The sequence below is a fragment of the Mugil cephalus genome, chromosome 9 (assembly GCF_022458985.1).
Source record: "Mugil cephalus isolate CIBA_MC_2020 chromosome 9, CIBA_Mcephalus_1.1, whole genome shotgun sequence".
NCBI lineage: Eukaryota > Metazoa > Chordata > Actinopteri > Mugiliformes > Mugilidae > Mugil > Mugil cephalus.
This window is the reverse complement of record NC_061778.1, coordinates 27684599-27705250: the sequence shown is the minus strand read 5'-3', so window position 1 is coordinate 27705250 and position 20652 is coordinate 27684599. Positions and strand designations below refer to the sequence as shown.

General features: G+C 38.4%; 2 protein-coding genes across 7 annotated transcripts in view; one reads left to right on the top strand and one right to left on the bottom strand.

Annotated features, from left to right (window-relative positions):
• The window catches only part of nlk2 (nemo-like kinase, type 2), a 45781-nt gene extending 36924 nt beyond the window's left edge, over positions 1-8857 (top strand). For 2 of the 4 annotated variants that reach the window (XM_047594583.1, XM_047594584.1), the window contains exons 8-11: positions 1842-1928; positions 2403-2601; positions 3307-3400; positions 4049-8857. In XM_047594583.1, coding sequence (XP_047450539.1) covers positions 1842-1928; positions 2403-2601; positions 3307-3400; positions 4049-4103 — 435 coding nt within the window. In that variant the 3' untranslated portion in view covers positions 4104-8857. The remainder of the gene's footprint in view (positions 1-1841; positions 1929-2402; positions 2602-3306; positions 3401-4048) is intronic. The other 2 variants (XM_047594580.1, XM_047594581.1) reach the window with 1 other exon arrangement.
• Positions 8858-9209: 352 nt separating this feature from the next.
• On the bottom strand, positions 9210-19858 carry LOC125013704 (Na(+)/H(+) exchange regulatory cofactor NHE-RF3-like). Of its 3 annotated transcripts, XM_047594586.1 has the most exons (12): positions 19604-19858; positions 19293-19337; positions 18270-18297; positions 17601-17643; positions 17296-17504; positions 15777-15848; positions 12804-12936; positions 12372-12508; positions 12068-12269; positions 11438-11634; positions 11202-11330; positions 9210-9503 (listed from the first exon to the last, which is right to left on the bottom strand). In XM_047594586.1, the coding sequence occupies exons 1-12, from the start codon at positions 19618-19620 to the stop codon at positions 9471-9473; spliced, it is 1245 nt and encodes a 414-aa protein (XP_047450542.1). In that variant the 5' UTR covers positions 19621-19858; the 3' UTR covers positions 9210-9470. The 3 variants fall into 3 exon arrangements, with proteins under 3 accessions (XP_047450542.1, XP_047450543.1, XP_047450541.1); XM_047594587.1 differs by having other exon boundaries at positions 17601-17662; positions 19293-19856; XM_047594585.1 differs by lacking the exon at positions 19604-19858 and having other exon boundaries at positions 11214-11330; positions 19293-19339.
• Positions 19859-20652: the final 794 nt, after the last annotated feature.

Sequence of the window (20652 nt, the reverse complement as noted above, 5' to 3'; positions counted from 1 at the left end):
CCTGTGCGAACTGTATCTCATTTCCTGTTCTTAGCTGACAGGAGTGACACCCGGTGTGGTCTTCTGCTGCTGTAGCCCATCTTCTTCAAGGTTGGACATGTTGTGTGTTCAGAGATGGTATTCTGCATTACTTAGTTGTAACCAGTGGTTATTTGAGTTACTTTTGCCTCTTCTGCCGCTTCTGTCATATCCAACCGTTTTGCCCGTTCTCCTCTGACCTCTCACATCAACAAGGAATTTTCATCCACGCAAAGAAAGAAATTTTAACAGGTGTACCTACTAAAGTTGCCAGTGAGTGTACACTGACAAAGACTCAAAATTGTGTTTCAAAAGTTGTTTCAACACTGTTGAGGGCTAATCTTGTTCCATTCTTCTTGCATTACTTTAAATTCTTCTAAATTCTTTAGTTTTTGACCTTTTGATAATCTACCACAGATTTTCAGTGGGGCTCATATTCAGGGATTGAGCAGGCCCCTCTAAGACCTGGATACTATGCTCCTACAGCTAAGTTTTACATCCAGTTTTGACATCGATGGAACAGTGCACGTGCAGAAGGGAGCATGTGAGTTTGGAGAAAATATTTGGCAACGTTCAATGTGCCATCACAGACAGTGAGATGAACAACACCAGTAGCACTCATGCATCATCAAACCATGATACTGCCCCCACCATTTTTGACAGTAGGTACTGTACATGCTGGATATAACCCTTCAAGCTGAAAACTGGACTCATCTGACCACATGATCTTGTTCCAGTTCCTGACTGTCCAGTTCTTATGTGCTTGGGCCCAGCGATGCCGGGCTAACCTCTGTCTCTCATTGATCAGGGCCCTCTTGACAGCCTTGTAGGACCTTAAGCTCTGATCTAAAAGTCGACCACGTATAGTGTGGGTGGAACACTAGACACCAGCTTGATTTGACCACTGCTTTTGGAGGCAGTTTTTCGTGGTTTTCCCTGCATATTCGGATCAGGATGTGGTCATTTCTTGCTAAAGAAACTCTTGGACGCCCAGATCTTGGTTTGTCTTCCAAGCAGTTGGTTCATCTGTATTTCTGCAGAGTGGATCCGACTGCTGAAGGACTGCATCTGCACTTCCTGGTGATATGGCACAAGCTATACCTTCCTGGCTGAGAATCTGTATCTTTCGGTGTATTTCCTGCATTAGGTTCCTTGTTTTAGCCACTTTTGTCTCTGAAGGACTTTCAAATGTACTGGCTTTATATAGACAGGAAGTACGGCAACAGAAAAATGTGTCTATTAATAAAAAGCACAGCCTTCATTAGTGGATCACTGGTACCAGAATTACCCAATATTCAAAATTTCAAAATGTATTTTTATGGAACCAATCAATTTTAAGTTTTTAATGACTGTTTCAGAATTTGTTTAGTATTTTGTCTGACTGTACTAAAAGAAACGGCACTTGAAGACCTAAGTGATTCTTAATGCAATATTTCACAAATGCATGGGGTGTCCAAAAACTTTTTTCCACCACTGTATGACAAAACTAAAATGATTGTAGCCCATTTTCTACAGTTCAGTGGCTCATACTGGGTCTAGGAAAGTTGTAGTTTGGTTTCCTAGATGAATGTTATCTCTTCATTAAACTGTTCTTCAGTGGTCATTGGACACATTCTATAAAGTAGATGAAGAGTGATGCCATAATGTCAGGTTTCAGTTTGCATAAATGTGGTGGCTCTAGGTGACTCATGGTCCTCCCTTTGCTGCCACACTCTTACTTATTATCTTACTTTGATCTGTAGATGAGATGTAAAATGTGATTTGCCAAAGGTGAAATGTACCAGAAGCTAAAGTAGACAATGTTTATTGTTTGTTTTCTGCAGCCATCCCTTCCGGTTCTGTACACACTGTCGAGCCAAGCAACCCATGAAGCAGTCCATCTCCTCTGCAGGATGTTGGTGTTTGATCCGGTGAGTCATTCTGCTTTTGCAATATTTTGTATTAATGAATGATGATGTGATCCAAGATAGTATCAGCAAAAATTCTTGTCAGTGTCAGTATGTATCAGTATGACTTCATACAAACTTGGCTGGCACATAGCTGTCTAAAGGAAACTCCAACTTTCCCCAAAAACACCTGGTCATGTAATTTTATGCATCACTTATCTTATAAGATACAACATCTGATTGAATTCAGATTTCTGCTTCAGATTTGACAACTAATGTGCAGGGGTGGAGTGAAAAGATTACAGCATCCATGCATGTGCTTGGTTCATTGAGAGCCAACAAATCCATTTATCTTAAGGTGTTTACCTAGGGATAAATGTGTCTCATTGCTGTATGAGCATTCAATTATTTTTTTCTCATGTGCATTTATATCAAGGTGAATATAAAAAGTATTGACTGTCTATTTCAACACATCTAATTTGTGCATGTGGTCTCCAGTCAAAGAGGATTTCAGCCAAGGATGCCCTGGCTCACCCTTATTTGGATGAGGGTCGACTGCGCTACCACACATGCATGTGCAAATGCTGCTACACCACATCCTCTGGCCGTGTTTACACCAGTGACTTTGAGCCTGTCACAAATCCAAAGTTTGATGATGGCTTTGAGAAGAATCTGAGCTCTGTCAGACAGGTCAAAGGTGAGTTTGTCTGCTCTTGGCCTTTCTATTTGCACTATTAAAATACATTTTAATATGTAAAATGCATTTAAAAATAGCTGTAGCTGTGTGTTGTGATTGTTTTAAGCAACAAGAAAAAGGAAGCCAGGTTTACCTGAATACTAATAGCTGTCATTTCTTTTGTGAACCTTGTAATCTCCAAGACATTCCACCTCTGAACTTCATGTATGAGCTCTCCTTCAATCACAGAATGCTTCGTTTAGTTGCTTGAAGTGTTGTTCTGTCATTTGTTGGTGTATCATTATACTTGCATGTTACCGCTGCCAGCCGTTGAGCAAATACCAGGAAAACACCAGCTCTGTTCATGTGTCATTATACTATTCACGCATGGTATAAACTAAATGGATAGCCGTTTGATAAACATTGCTCTGTAGTGTTAGCAGTGGTCAAAAACACAGTTTGCCTTTAATTTTCAATAGGTTAATTAACTTTACATTTAACAATAAACCTCCGTAACTAGTACAGGACTAACTGAGAGAAGAGGAATTGAACTGGAGATATTAATGAGTAGAGATACTGATGAGTAGTTCCTAACTAACAAAGGACATAAGGCATTTTGAAAGAGCAGTTATTGTACTGTCAAAACAGAAGAAAAGGGATCATAGATTTGAGTTTCATCTAAACGAGAAATGGCTTGTAAAAAAAAAGTCTTTGTTTCCTTCACAGAGATTATTCACCAGTTTATTTTGGAACAGCAAAAGGGCAGTCGAATACCACTCTGCATTAACCCTCAATCAGCTGCTTTCAAAAGCTTTATCAGGTATGATGCTCTTTAATTCACATGATTATGAAACAATACGAACTAAAGATTATATATATGTTGATAACAACACTGCAGTTGTAAGTAGGTGTATTTGTTTTACGTTTCACATTACTTCTTGATATAGTTTGGCTAGCAGTTTTCCTGATTCCAGTATGTGTGCCGGGTTAGGCTAAAAATAGCATGACACTGATGGTTGTGTTAATGCACTTGAGTGAGACAACACATTTGTCTTCCAAACATGTTAGTGCCTTGATGCTACTAAATGCTTTCTGGTTACAGTAAAATATAACTCATCACTAACACTAGTTCCAATTAACGTATGAGGTTTCATGTAAAACTGAAAGAGACCAATTTCACCATAGATATTTTGTCTTGTCATATATAGCATAGATAACTATACTGATGGCTCATAGTTAGTCATGACAGTGAATCAGCACAAATAGATCATGCTCCTCTGAGTGATTCGCTCATCTCAGCTGTGCTTTTCCTGCTGTGACATGTCTAATTACCTTATGTTAACAAGGTTTATGGTACGTTTTCTTTGGCTCATTCGGTTTCTGTAACTGACTTTGCTGAGAAAAATGAAAATGAACACGTGAATGGCCAATATTAACTTCATTCACTTGTTGGCCTATTTATGAACAGCTCAACAGTGGCTCAACCTTCTGAAATGCCACCATCTCCTCTGGTGTGGGAATAGCTGTTTCCCAATGGACAAGCTGCTAAACTCGGAAGAAGAGAGTGTCTCAACGTCATCTTCCATCATCTGCGTAGCATTCCACTGGATAGCAGGATTGCAAGTTTTGCTGTGAAAAAAAAGAAAGGAAATCCACTGGGATTTTGCGGGGTTTATTAGAGGTTTGGTGTGAACATAAAAAATGAAGTGAAAATGAAGCAAATGAATATGTTTGAAATTAGTCATTCTGGGTACTCCCAGTTAAATTAGCTCCAGCACGCACTGCACGTATAATGAAGTCCATTTGTTTTGTTATATACGGTATAAATACATTTATTTTACAATTTCTTCTATCCCATACAATGAAGCTACTCTGCATCATTATGGCCACCTTCACCTCTGGAGCAGCTGTAGGCACAAGAATTTTATAACTAAAGTTCCCTGTATTGTATTTATAGTGTCTGCCATAACATTGTCCCTTCCTCTCTTTGTTTGTGCTCATATAAGTCTAAAATTGCCAAAGATCAGTAGCCTCATGTATGATCAATGCATAAACCAAGAAACAAACATGAACATTATGATTGTGTGGTTTGGGATTAGCAACATATTTCATTTAAATTTCTTTAGTTAGTCATTTAAATAAAAGTCAGTGCTCGCTGATCAATTTAAAATGTCCAGAATTGAACAAGAGTTACATTTGGTTTACAGGTCATGTTGGTGGGACAAGTTACTGTAACTTATGTTACTTTTACTGAAAACAGTAATATCGTGAAAGGAGAAGATGTTTGAGTACGTGGTGTGTAACAGGCAGACGGAGGGAGAATTTTTCTGTGTACCCGTAGAGAGACATTAATGAGGAAGTGGATTTTGGACCAATCACAAAAAAAAAAAATCTCCTTCCATTGGCCTCTTACCCACCATGCTGAAGTCTGCTGTCCACCCTGCTGTCATAACATCCCCTTTGCTCGTTGACAAAACCTTTTCGTTCACACTCCAAAACTGCATGTGTATCTTTGTTGTCACAACATTAACTTCCCACCCCCCAATTCTTATCTCAAAAAAGGTGGAGGTTGAGAAAATTTTCAGTGTTACAGCACCAAACAATCAATAAATTATCCATTACAAGCTTAGATCCCCTAGTGTCCAAAATGGATAGATTCTGTTTTAAACAGCAGCAAGTAGTATATCAATATTATCTTCAGTGCATACTTTCATTACTGCTTCCCTTTGCTCTAACCATAAAATTAGCTTTATTGCAAAGAACTACTTCTGGCTAGTTTTATTTGTGCCTTACGTCAGCATCAACATTATTATAGAAGCATTTAGCAAGTCACATACCACTTTAGTTCTTATATGTCACTTCTTATCTTCATTTGTCAGTTTGTCATATTTCCCTGCTGGTGTCTTTCCATGTAGAATACACATTCAGTCAGTTCACAGTCTGCAAAACCTCAGGCAGAAACTTATATACGTACAACATGACGAGTTAATTAATAAACAGTATATGTTTAATAATGTAAAAGTTTTACATACTCGTACACTCTACATGGTGTTAGGACAGTGGATGTATGCATGTACTGAATTCAGTGATGGATGCATACAAATTTGACATGAGGTCCCAGAATTGTAATAAAGATTAGTTCTCCCAAATTTGTGAAATGGAAAATAATGAACCTTTTATTAAATTGGCAATGAGTTTAAGAATAGGTTTGGACTAAAAGCACTGCTTCCAAAACAGACAACACAACTCAAGTGTCTTCAGAAAGTGTAGTTATTTACTGCTCCTTTGAAGGGCAAAGGAGCAGAAGAAGAAATGCTACAATGCTGTTACTGCCCCCCCCATCACTTGTACAGTTACATGTTCCTGTCAGCCTGTTTTTTTCCTTCATTAAGAAATGTGTGTTTTCTATTTCTGTGCCTGCTCGGACATCTATTTGCATACTCACCAAAAAAAATGAGCAAAATTTACCCTAGTGTGAAAAAAACAGATTTTTAGAGAAAACGAATATTGAAACTACACTACAATGAGTGTTCTCTGTAAGCTTTGCTTGACTCCCTCTATGTACATAGCACCTGAAGTTGAAAATTGACATCTATAGTCTCTTGGTCATCATAGTGGTATAAGTCTCCTCTATCTGGGTCTTACTTTTGTAAATCTGGCCATCCATTCTATTGTATGACAACATTTTAGTTGTGATGTCCTGTTGGCAAGTTCTCTCCAATTTGAGCTAGAGTTGGGCAGGCTGTAACTGGGACATTTTATTCCTCTTTTTTCAATCTACATTGACTGTTTTAAAACAGTGTTTATGAAGCAACCTCACAAGTGACCATGCCTCTGGGACCTACTCTTTTGCTGGCTTCACTTCCCTTTCACTTCCCCTTTCAGAACTGGCATGTGATCCAGTCACAATGCAACAGCTCTGAGTAACTGTGTTCAAGTGCCCATCTGTCAACCCATTGTCGTTTCATTCTCTGTTGACAAATAAGACATAGTCTACATTATTTGGAGGCAGTAGAACATTATGCAAACAGATGCGGTCACAAGACAATAGATCGCTATTTGCAGCTGGTTTGGAAACATGAACAGGGTTGTTTGTTGCGCATGCATGATGATATGAGAAAATGTGAAACGGATGTCTTATCAAAGTGTCACAAGCTGCCCAAAGCACCTCCTAATATGTTCTGAGTGATCAGATATAAAATGCATCCTTAGTGTGTGTTTGGTGTTTACTCCTCTTGCCACTTGTAATCAGATCACCCAGGACACGTGTTACCAGGTCTGAATCCTAATTTAATGGGATTAGACTGGTGGTTAGTTCGAACCCCTTCTGGTATCTGTCAGCACCACATTTAAACCCTTAGCCTATCCATTGCAAATGAAATAGAAGGGAGTAAGTAAATTATAAAATCTCTTGATCTCCGTCTTAAAAAATATAAAATGAAACCAGTGATGGAACAGTAGCTCTGTAAAATCTAACAATATTTTTAATGAGATATAAAAGAAGCTGTTAGGATAGTTATCCATCAGTGTTTCTCCAGACAGTGTAATGAATGTACATTGTTCTTAGTTTTCCACATATTTTGAAGAAAGGATCCAGGTATAGTTCAAGGTTTTGTCATTTTTGACTATTTTCAATAAATGCTCGGTAGCTGGGGCAAGTCAACAACAGAATCAAAGTCTGTGCAAATCTAAAATATATGTTAACATAATATATGACTTCTGACTGGTATGTCTTGACAAAGCGAGATGAAGTAGATTGTGAGTTGTCCTCCACCCTTTGAAGAGATGGTACTTTTTTCAATTGGTTTTAAAGACGAGGCTCCAGCGGTTGTGTGTTGTCGCATAAGAGCAGTGAAGGGCAACACTGAGAATCAGAACAAGATTGTTGAAAAATCCCTAAAACACTGCAGTCCTTTAGAATCACAGAAGGAATGTGGGACATGCAGTTAACCACAGGTTTGATTAAGTCTTCCTTTGGGGGCTTCCTATGTGATAAGAGGTCTGTTCTACATGTTTTTCTTCAGACAAGGATGATGATGAACTGACATGTTATCCACTTAATATCAAAGAAGCAGTCAAACCAGCAATATCATTTTTTTATGAATTATTTGCTCTAACCACTTGAATATATATCACTATATTATAGAGATGTCTTTCTTCATGGATCACATTCATATAGTTCACCATACAATGGACACAAGTAGCATAAGAATGACACTTAAATGAAGACATGGCCTCATCTATATGGGGTTTTCCAAACAAAAACTATTAAAACAAAGTGTTCCCCCACTCCGCCTCATATATGTTCAATGTCTCCACAAGAAAGAAACTTTGAAGTAAAATATTTAATATATTTTGAGAATTATTTTCTACTCCTGTTCTTGTGGTTATGGATTTTTCTCACACCTCAAAGTATGATTATGTACATATTTTAAATAGAGTAGCAAATCTACAGGGCAACCTAAAAAAAACACTGTATAGAAATTGTATTAGCTTGCACATTTTGAAGGCTGTGAAGTTAGTTTTATTTTTAAAACTTGCGTAAAATGTATATATTTTCTTGATTTTTACCCTGGAACTAGGATATGTACAGGACAACAAATCTTGTAACAATTCACTGAATTTACAGTCGTTTTAACTGTAACTTGTGTGTACAGCAGAGTTGTAGATATATCTAATGAGAATTTGTTTTTGGTTTTGTTCGGTAATTCAACACACTAACACTGTGTAAATGTGTGTTCACTCACCACGTTGGTCTCTACCTCTTGAGCTCAATGACTTGGCTTTGTTGACCTCCACATAATCAGATTGTATAGGTGTGCATATATATATATATATATATATATATATATATATATATATATATATATATATATATATATATATATAAATATATATGTGTGTGTATGTATGTATATATCTATGCACACCTATAAATTGTTAAATTATTGTTAAGATGCTTATATTACATCATTATCAATGTGGAGGGGATTATTCTGTCCTGCTGTCTTTAATTATCACCATTTTGTTTAATTTTTATTTTTAATTTACAAAAGATTCTACTTTGTTTGGGCTCTTCTTATATTTATTTCAATGGCTCTGCAATTTCTCTGTTGATTTAAGACTAACCCAGCTATTAAAAAAGGAGAGTTGGTGCATATTATTTGCACATCAGATATAGTGTTCATTTGTTAATTCACTGTTTATTGTGTTTATTCACGTGTAGGTTATTGTTAATACAGGCCTGTAAGTACAATAAAAGCTTATCTGCTTATTAGCTTCTTTACCTTTTCTTTTTAATAGATAGTTAACCAATATACAACATGAATCTGCATGAAAAGAAATGTTGAAATAACTGACATGCTGAAATTGGAATGTAAACTATCACATTTATAATGTGTACACTAAAGAACATCCATAATTTCATGACAAATAATATGTCTAACAGATCTTACTATTGGTAGGGTTTGATGGGGCTCATAGTTTTATATCTGTCATTCGCCCAAAGATTCAAGTGAATTATACTGTAAGCATTTATTAACAAGGACTATTTTGTAAAAGGAGCTGAGTGTACGTTGTAAACTGAATAGCAATTTTCTGAGGAGCACAGGCACACATTGCAAAATATATGATGATTTGGATGAAAGACATTTAATATGAATGAATTAGTATATCCAGAAGCAGTGTAATACAGTAGTAGAGAAACACTGTAAATCGCATAGGAACCATGACAAAACAGTATTTGAAGATACAGTTAATAAATTGAGACAATATGTGATTCTTCACAGCATATATCGTACAGTATGTTACAAGAATTTTCACACAAATGATTGAACAGCACCTCCACTTTCTCGTTCTGCTGATGGCAAGGGTCATTTAGGCTGGGGTCCTCACAAGAAAGCATCATTTGTTCTCTCTGATGGCTGGAGAGCATACAACAATTAGTAAGTCGATTATGGCAAACGTGCACTGCTAATGAGGCACCATGCAAAACATAATTCAATTATGAGAAATATCCCCAGTCACCAGCCACTGGCATTTTTACATTTGTTCTACTTCTCCTAGCCTACTAGCCTCTTTATGTTCCTTCCTATTTCAGTGTGGTGTGCTTTTCATTATTTTATATAGTATACAAATTGTCATGTTGTATGAGTGAGTAGGGATATGACAGTTACTTTGGTCTCAATATACTTCCACAGAGACACCAAGGATGATTAAAGACAACAAAACTGGAGAAATGACAGTAAAGTCACAAGACATTCTGTAAGTTGTAGCTTGTAATACAAGTAGTGCAAGGAGATATACAGTACATAGAATATATATTTATACTTCCTGTGGACTCATTACCTGCAGGAAAAGGTCCACATTCCTGCAGCCACCATGCAATATTGGGACAGGAACTCACTCCTAACTAACTTTTTTTTGTTTTTTTAATAGTCTTTAGACCTAGAAGTCCTGACTCTAATACCAGCCGCTTCACAATACAAAGTGTCCAAGTGCATGCTAAAGGTCAGGATTTGATGAAACCAACAGAACCACAGGATCTGCATAAAGCAGAAGGCCATTCAGAGGATATATTAAACCCCCTCCTTAGTGCACATTGAGACCCTGTCCATGAATATTAAAAACATGACTGGACATAAGAGGAGGCCTTGGAGTCCAACATCCAAAAGAAATGTATTGGACTGAGTGCAGTAGCTTGATTGGATGGCTCATAGAAACAGCCACAGTCCAAACGTCCTCAGTAGCCAGTACAGAGTTTGGGAGACACAGTTGTAAGCCTTCTCCAAGTCTACAAAACACATGTAGACTGGATTAAGTAATACTCTTCATCCTTAGAGTGACCCTATGAGGGTAAAGAGCTAGTGCACTGCTGTACATGTAGGATGGAATCAGCACTGCTGCTCTTGAATCAAGTGCCCTGGAATAAACTTATGATATATATATTGCTATATGATACACCAATAATTGGAGCAGATTTTCTGACCCCCCCCCCCCCCCCCCCCCCCCCCCCCCCACCCCCCCCCCCCCCCCCCCCCCCACACCCTTGGTCAGCTTCTCCACAGGGACCATTCCTGACCTCTTTACAACAATGAAGAGGCATGTCAACAATGTTCTGAGATGTTCCCAGTTCACCCTTGCTTCAAGTTTGGATTTACCAGATCTGCCTGGGGGTATTCGTGCCACTTAATCCAACTCATCCTGAGTTGAGAATACAGGTATGCACCTATGGTGCTTTGCTACCAAGTACACTTATGAGCAGTCTTATGAACATGGACAATCTATGGTTAACACAGATGTTCACCAACAAAACACTGCTCTAGTTTAGATCAGGCTGGCCATTCCTCCAAACTGTTTGTAGGAAAAACTTTATAATTATTTTTAATTCAGTTAAATACATAATTTCATTGCCTGTTTGTAGCTTAGCACTGTGTATTACCAATAAGTGTAGAATTGTCACAGGAGGGTTGTTTAACAAGCTCAGATGCAGCTTACAGCTTATTTGGTACTGCTGGGAAACACTGTCATTAAAACTCAAATTCCTGTCTGAACTCATTGGAATCAGACACATTATACCTGTTGGGGTCATATTATAAAAGATGTAATAAACAACTTCACACCTTTGTAGTTACCTCCACACAGTATGGATGGAAACCAGAGCCCATCTCTTCTCTGTCCTGTGTCAGCCTTCTTTTATTCATCCAGTGGAGATTGCATTCATCATGAAAAAACATGGGTGAAATGCCTAACTGTAGGGGAACAGAAAACATTAAAACTTGATCTTGATTAAGTATGTGTAAAACTAGTTGTAATTATATTGATTATATGACTGTATTATATTACTGTATGTACGTGCCATTCTGTAAAAGTCTCTTCCAGGCATTGACACAGAGGTGAGGATGACTTCATCATTACTCTGTTTAATCTTTTGGACAATGTCCTCATGTTCCAAGGACTCAACAAGTTCCCCATTGACAGCCACAAGCAGGTCTCCGTCTTCCATCCCTGCAGCCTCAGCAGGACTCCCTGCATCCACCTCTCTCAGCACATGAACTACAGCATTGATTAGGAAAGAACAAAAGATAATTTAAAATGTCTGATTATTAATGACTAGAAAGCTCCAGATGGTCTTGGGTAGACTTTGATATACAAACTGTTGCTCGGGCTACAGTTGACTCATTTCTTAGTAAACAGTATTACAATGTTTTCTCAACTATAATGTATTCACTTTTATTCAGAAAAGATATGTGTTTGAACTGATATATGAAAAAAAAAAAAAGAAATGGTTATTTGGATCTGTTGGGGGCTTGTCCTACTTCCCCCAATAGTCTTTATTCTTTTTTGAATGAGGCCTTTTTCCATAGATCCACAATGGTCTTGTTTATGGGAAATATGATTGCAATAAACTGGATTTATCCACTATTATGATAGAGACCTGCTACAAAGTGAGTTTGTGTTGGAATGTAGTTCCTTCAGTCTGTCTCACCTATCCTCTGCGACAGCCTCTCTTGCCTCAGCAGGAAGCCATATCCATTGCTTCCTTTCACAAGATGCATGAACTTGGGATGATGGGGAAGACTGCAGCTGTCTGCCACCACAGGCAGGATGGGCATCTTTCTCCTAATATAGCAGGACTCACCGACACTGTTAATGACCAGCACTGTGAGTGAGTCCCCACTCTTCCGCAACTGAGAACCAAACACACTGAACAATCATACACATGTCCAGTATATCAAAGCACATAAGTCAGATCTGTTTCAGGAAATTGGGCATTTTTTTCTTATTCATACAATTTTCTTGAGAGTGGGCTGTGTGAGCGCTGACACTGTTACTCCATTGATCCAGATAAGTTTGTCTCCAGTGCAGACACCAGCTTTCTCTGCTGGACCATCAACCACTGTGCTCACCATGTACTGGCCCTTCTGACCTGGTGATACATCCACACTGTTATCAAAATCATAGTCAATGTTCTTTCTCTGTATGGTGTTATATAAAGCTGTACTTTGTAACTAGAGCAGCCAGCGTCATTCTCAGCTGTTAATAAATGATTCAGGTATCTACTAATGATATGTAGGGTAGCAACAATACCTACAGGGATTCTACTGTACAATTCAAAGTTCCTCAAAGAGTAGATCAACATTTGGGGAACTGCTGTTTCCTCTAATGCTTTTTGCTAAACCTAACAGAGTACTGTGACAAATAATGACAGCAGTGGAATATACCATTTATTGAGGTGATGGTCATCCCGAGCCCATGCTCTGGGTGTCTGTTGATGTGACACAGTCTGGGTCTGGACCAGTGGTCCCCTTTGGAGGCTTTAGCCAGCATTTGCAAGTCCATGGCCATAGACACTGCCTGGAAGAGAAAAAAATGATCAAATTCAACTGGAGACACTGTGATGCTAGTTAAGTTAACTAATGTTAACCGCCAAAGAAAGAACATACTAAATAATGTGATGCAAGTAGAAGTTATTATTTTCAAATGTTTCTCCTCTACAATTAAGGCTAAGAATGATTGTTAATCATCATTAACTGCTTCACTTTCAGTTACCACTTGTTGTCTCCTCTTTCTTTTTCTTTCTTTTATCACATAGTATCATATAGTAGGATAACTCCTTTTCCTGGACACTGTTGTCATAGTTTAAAGAATCATGAACATGTCATAAGATGGCTATAAAAAGTCTACAAACCCCTGTTAAATGCCAGGTTTCTGTTATGTAAAAAACAAGAATAAAATCAATTAGTTCACATTTTTTTCCACCTTTAATGTGACCTACCTAAGCAGTACTCGCCCTAATTGAAAGTAGTAATAATAATATATAATAATATAATGTGGTTGCATAAATGTACACACCCTCTTATAAATGAGGATGTGGCTCTGAAGATTGGGCAAGTCAAGATGTGCCATGCTAATAGACTCCTACCTCAAATGACTGAGTGCTCTAATAAAAATAAAAAGGGCTTCAACAAAGTATTAGTTCAAGTGTGTGCACATTTATGCAACCACATTGAAGCATCTTGAGACGATTTGTATTGTTATTGGCGCTATATAAATAAAACTGAATTGAATTGTTTTAGTTTATATTTCTATTTCAACTCATACTAACATATCTATTTTTTTCCAATTGATTTGTACAGAATATAGGTGACAAAAAATAAATTATTCATTTGGTTTTACTGTTTCACATAATAGAAATCTCCATTTTAACAGGGGTGTGTAGACTTGATTGTGGAGAGTTGTGTCAGGTTAGAGAGGTCTCTTGTTGAATTGAAAACTTAGCAAATTGCCACTGTCGTATTCCTGTTCAGACATTGCATTAAGATCCAGTTTGGGCTACAGAATCGCAGAATACAGAATAGATTTAGCTTTATAATAGAATAGCTTTAGGTCTGCGTGTTTAGACCTGGCATTAACTTGAGTCTCCAAATGCGTCTCCAGAGCTGATCTCAGTGCTGCACTCTGCATGCAAATAAATATTTTAACAATTACTGTTTCAGAACCGAGAACATGTGTGTCATGACTTAGGCACAAGTTATTATGTATTGATCTTTACTCTACATTAGTTAGACCTGCAAAAAATTATTTCCTGGCCTGGAATTTTCCGTATGTATCATGATCTCCAGTGATAAAGGTAAATAAAGACATCTGTGACTGAGGAAATACTTAAATTACTGTGGCTCTTATCAACATAACCGCATCAATAATTAACAGAGAATGGCACTTGTGTACTCATATTAAATACTTTTATTTCTTAATTATTGTTTAGATTGATTAATTTTGTAGTTAGTTTGTAGCCAGAAAGACAGTAAACTTTGAAAGGCTGTCATTAGTAATGAACAGGCATCACTTAATCATTTATAATAGCGTTGTGTTTTTATTTCTGAATGAATGAGGCAAAACTCCACTGACAGGAGCGCCCCTGCTGAGTATAGGCTATGTTTAATTTGACCCAGGATACAGTGCGTTTACACTACCAAAGGAATGCAGACACATGCGACCCAGACCACCTCTAAATTAGTCAGAGATTGGATCTCTCAAATGCAATGTCTATGTGTCCTGGGGTGTTTGCACATCTTAATGCAAAATCTGAACAGGCCCATAATATGTTTGTCAGACCTCAGGGCCACTGTGCTGGGCCCCAAGCAATTGCCTACTTTTCCTATTAACAAACTGCACCTCGTACCATCCTCCCGTGCTCCAGAGTTTGAATTTCATGGTCAGACCTGGATACCATAAAGATGCAACTGCTGTGACATGTTATGTTTAGCTGGATTTCCATACACGGCCTACCTCCACACCATTCCTCACCGCCCACTTTAAATCGCTATTTCCATTGTTAGAAGCTTTTCTGGATACTTTTTAGTACATCCTCTGTGGTTGGTCTGAAGTAGGTGAATTTGGGCCGAAAATGTGACGTAGAATGCTGCTTACTACTGATTGGTCAGAAAAAAAATCAGTGTCAGGTACAAAGCAGGATGTTTTGACTAGACAGACAGTATTGCGGCTATAGCTCAGTAGGTAGAGCGGGTTGTCCATGAACCGAAAGGTTAGCGGTTTGATCCCCCGAGTGTGCCATATGCCGAAGTGTCCTTGAGCAAGACACTGAACCCCAGGTTGCTCCCAGTGCAACTGGCGCTGGTGTGTGAATGTGTGTGTGCTTGTGTGAGCGAATGGGTTGATGTGTCTCTGACTGTAAAAGCGCTTTGAGTACCTTTGAGTAGGTAGAAAAGCGCTATATAACAGCATGACCATATATTGACTAGTAGTAAGCTGCTCACTTTCAGCTTTCTGCTCTTGCGTCGGTACATTTTTTTAAATGATGACTGGAAAAGTAATGGCATTCTGGACCAACCCGGAGGTGAGGGCTTTTCTGTCCTTGTTGGGAGAAGAGAGTAGTGGGAGTTGGACGGGACCCCTCAGAACGACAAGGTTTTCCAGCGGATCACAGCTGAGATGGACAAACTTGGCTTTATCAGGACGGTAAAACAAATGAAGAAGAAACTTTAAAAGAATAAAGGTCGATTATCGGGCAGCGAAGGGGCTCAACAATACCAGTGGTGCTCATCGCACCTCCTAAGCAATGGAAAAGGTAGTTTAAAAAAGCTGGGGAGGTGTGGGGTGGTGTAGGGGTAAGGCGTGTATAGAAATCCGGCTTTTGAGGAGATGCAGTCATGAGAGAATTTGTTACTGATCACCTGTTCGTACTCTTTTCTTCCAAGCACAAGGAGAAACAGGTGTAAGCCACATAACTGGATCTTCCTCACAACCTGTCAGATAAAACAGAGACAGAAGAGATGAACAGTTATTGTTTTTTTCTGATCTGAAAAAAAGGTCAATAAATAATAATAATAATGACAGTTATTTGGTACTACATGGGAAATTTCTTCATCTGCATTTGATCCCCATCCCTTTGTTCACACAGTAGTCTGTACACTCAGGGCAGTTTGGGGTGCTCGCTCGCTAGGTGCTCGCTCAAGGCATCTCAACCTGGAGCTGGACCCAGAGCTGCTTGCAGAGCTGTCTTGCAATTAAAAACCACCCACTCAACATTTACTCTATCAGATTAATAAAATGATAATCTGCATCAATTCAAAGTTTGGACAGGAATAAATAGGAATAACATTAAAAAAAAATAATCAGTCCAGTTTACTCCAGTTTTAGCTTCTCTTCATTGTCTCCCTTTAAAACCTAGAATTGAATTTAAAATCCTCCTCCTTACATACAAGGCCTTGAAATATGTCAAAGACCTCATAGAACCATATTGTCCCAACAGATTCAATTCAATTCAATTCAGTTTTATTTATATAGCGCCAACAACATTACAAATTGTCTCAAGACACATTACAAAAACCAGCCTGCAACCTCCAGAGCAGCCTGAGGGCAACGGTGGCAAGAAAAACTCCCTTTTAACAGGAAGAAACCTTGAGCAGAACCCAGCTCATATGGAGGGACCCATCTGCTGAAGGCCAGCCGGGTAGAAACAGAGAAGATAGAGACAATAGAAGAACAGGAGAAGCAAGATAAACAAACTTCTGTCATAGATACATACATCAAGCTGAAGGAAACACGATCACTACGATCTCTAAGTGCAGGTCTACTTGTGGTTCCTCGAGTTTCTAAAAGTAGAATGAGAGGTAGAGCCTTCAGCTATCTGGCTCCTCACTGATCACGGCATCAACCTGCCATGATCAGTCTTCATGGCTTGCAGTTGTCCACTCCTTCCTGGATAAACAATTCACCAACCTGCCCATGAATCTTCTTATACTCTCAAACTGTCATATAAGATCATAAGTGTTGTATCATTAGATTCTACATGTTTCCTTCAGCTTGATGTATGTATCTTGACAAAAGTTTGTTCATTTTTTTCCTCCTGCTCTTCTTTTCTCTTCTCTGTTTCTACCCGGCTGGCCTTCAGCAGATGGGTCCCTCCATATGAGCTGGGTTCTGCTCAAGGTTTCTTGCTGTTTTCCTTGCCACTGTTACCCTCAGGCTTGTTCTGCAGGTTTCAGGTTGGTTTTTGTAGCATTTTGAGACAATCTGTATTGTTATTGACGCTGTATTAATAAAATTTAAAAATTGAAACAGAAATTAATTTACATACTTGTCTTCTATTGAAACAAACAGATGATGAAGCCTAGAAGACTGTCTAGAGGCAATAAAGAGCAACATCGCAATTACACAACAATAAAAAGATTGGAAATTCTGGACACTGACCCTGGAGAAGTCAGTGTGGTCCACATATTCCTCATTCACCTCCAGCACACGGTCTCCATCCCTGAGGCCACTGTGCTCTGCAGGACTACACAGCTCTACATCTCTGATCTCAAGTCCATGACTCTGGTCTATCAGTAGGTGGAAACCAAAACACTGTCCCTCCAGTCGCTTCAGATGGCACAGTTTAGGCACCATGCTTGGATCAGGCTCTGCACTCGTGGTTAAGTAAATATCATTAACACTTTGGAGGCCACTGAATTGAGTTTAGGAGAGGTGATTGTAAAGGCATGGGTATAAAAACTCACCAGGATCATCATTGATGACTAGAGCTGGATTATCAATCCCTTCCTTTGGATTGAAAGTAAAACTGAAGTCAGGAGAGATGGAAGTCAGTGTGACCAGGAAAACATTAAATTTTCTAGAACACAGAATATCTGTATACACTTGTTTAATGGTTTATATCACAATCATCCCAATTTTCTGTTTTGAAAACATAAATTATTATTGATTTATAGTTATTTCACTATATTGTCTGACATGATACATTCAAAAATATTCTCACTGAAAAATAATGTTAAGTAAATTTGTTCCATTATTAACTTTTACTTAAGTTGAAGTATGTCTTGTCTGCAAATACAAGCAAAATACAAGCAATGTTAATTTAAGTAAAAGTATACATTCAGCTGAGATCTCTCAGTGTTTAACATTAACATTATTGATGTACTAACACACAAGAAACAAACTCATCTAGTAACGTCACACCACAGTATACTGGAGCTATACATTCTGGTGTATTATATAAATGATCAGACACATTCTTGAAGAAGTCAATGGGAGCACCACTGCTTTACATTGGAGGTAGAAATCTGGCACACATTTACATCTATATTTAAAAAGTTACATACCAAACTTGTGCTTTGAAATTCTTCGTAAGGCACTAGTACTAAGATGGCTGTGTCTAAAGATGAACTCACCTTGAAGACTCCATTGCATCCTGGCAGCCTGTAGAAGTGACAGTGAGATGGTAAAATATCTGTACTTTCCTTTGGTCGTGCTTTGCAATCATCACAAAGTTGAATCCTATGGTCTTATTCACAATGTACCATTTTTCAGTGAATAACCAAAATAATAGGAAGAGTGACTACATCAGGGCACACTGTTGGTTGGGTGCCTCATAAGCTGATTTTTATCACATGGTCCACTCCAAGACACACACACACACACACACACACACACACACACTGAAGTAAGTCATGCACACACACACTGAAGTAAGTCATGCACACAGAGGAAAAGCTCCTGAATCATTTACAAGAATTTTACCCTCTGACACCAGAGATCTGACATCACACAATAATAAAAAATGGAAAGCAGCTAACCGATTCACTTATCAAAAACAAAACTATGCTTGCTCCACCACCTATTCAAACCATGAAACATACTGCAAAGTCCTCTGCTACAACATTTAGGTATATTTTCTGACTGAATCATCCGATCAAAACCTTTATCTCAATCATCTCAGTTATACTCACCAGTTATCAATTTAATTGGTATTGTTATCTTTGTTCCAAAGCAATGTCTCAGTGAAGGTCACTGGGAGTAAAGGTTGCCAACCTCCATTAATAATTTATACTGCACACAAATGGGATAGTCACCTGTATACTGAATTTGTGAGAACCTAATGCAGATTTTCTGATGGAAAATCAACATATTTTATGTCATCTTTAAATTCACTGTACAGCTGAATAGCTTCATCTTGTATTCTTTGCTCTTTGGCTATGTATGTCACTACGAGCTAAAAGATAATCCATGTAAGACACAACTGACCAAAGACTTGCTACAAACTGCCAGAAGAAAAAGACACTAAGGTAATACTAATTTACCACTACTGACCTAAAGATTTCTCCATATAAGAATTATTTTATGCCAACATGGGAGTTCACATTTGAAGAGTGAAATCATAAAAGTGTTAAAGAGCTGGAAATAGCCAAGCCTACCTGAGGAAGACTTCATGGAGTACTGAGTGCATCAGAGCACACAAACTGTTGATGGACAAGGTCCACAACACACAGAGACAATAAAAAAAAAAAAAAACATCAGCAGGTGAGATAGTGACTCCACAGTCATATGGGTTAAACATTTACTGTCGGGCAGATGGAAAAAAATAAGTTACTAAGCAGTTTTTAAAGACTTGATACACCATCTCTCAAAATCCATCCTCAACCAAACCCAACACATGACAAGCAACAAAAGGTTACAGAAAGTGGTGCCCTAGCAAAGATGTGGGGAGACAGCAGCATTGACTCACCAGACGCCGGCCAGCATGAGCAGTTTCCATGGCGGAAGGCACCTGCACAGTGTAGGTAACACTTCTACGCAGAGCAACACCGGTTTCTGCTGTGTACCACTTGATGCATGTTTGGTTGGTTTCTGCTCTAGTGCTGCGCTGGCTCTGCTCTGTGCTCAGTTATTTCCTTTTCCAAAATAAAATTTGGTTAAATGTTTTCAGTGTGTGTATAAGTGTCACACCGTGGTGAGGGTGTCTCGTCTTGGGTTTGTTTTGTCCTGTCATTTCCTGTTTTATTTTGAAAAGTAATTCTCCTCTCGTTTCAGGTCACTTGCCCTTCCTCATGTGTCTCAATCTGATTGCCCTAAGTGTTTCCACCTGTCCCCTATTTCCCTCCATGTGTTTAAGTAGTCTGTGTTCCCCTTGTCTTGTGCCAGAGTGTTATTGTCTTTGACCTGCACCCGAGCCTTGTTTCATGTCTACACCACATAGAAGCTGCCAAGTAAGCCAGTTATTCCTCTCGAAGAGAGAATTTTTTTTTGTTAATTCTTTCCTCAGTTTAGATCCTTAGTCCTGAGGTTTTCCTCCATTCGGAGTGTTTTTGTGTTTTTTCGATTTGTTTCTTTGATTTGAGTTTTTCCTCCTTCTGGAGAGTTTTTTGTTTTCATAGTCAGAGTTAGCGTCTAGGTTTTTTGTAGCCAATTGTTTCTCTCTCTGTGAGGGATCTCCGGAGAATCCCTCACAGAATTTTGTCATTCCATATCTCTGCATTCTGAGTCCTACTTCGAGTCTCGGCCTGACAATAAGTACTTTTTGAACATTTTGAGCATGTTTCCGCAATGCCATGATAACTATAACCGTGATAATTTTGGTCACAGTAATCGTGATATGAAATTTTCATATTATATGTCTAGTGCAGAGCAATAGTGAAGACATCAAACAAATAAAAAGAAAATACATGAAATGAGTAACAAATTAGAAAAGGTACAATGGAGCATAAATCTGTCATATTGTGCTTAGTTACCTTGGTTGTAATCCTGTTTGGTTTCCTTTGTGTTTCTTGTTTCTAG

Bases quoted from the DNA above. Each gene is read 5' to 3' on its own strand.
- LOC125013704 (XM_047594586.1), bottom strand. The intron at 17,644-18,269 runs GTGAGTTCATCT...TTCAATCCAAAG, and splicing joins GATGCAATGGAGTCTTCAAG to GAAGGGATTGATAATCCAGC. The intron at 12,509-12,803 runs GTATATTCCACT...ATGTATCACCAG, and splicing joins GACCATCACCTCAATAAATG to GTCAGAAGGGCCAGTACATG.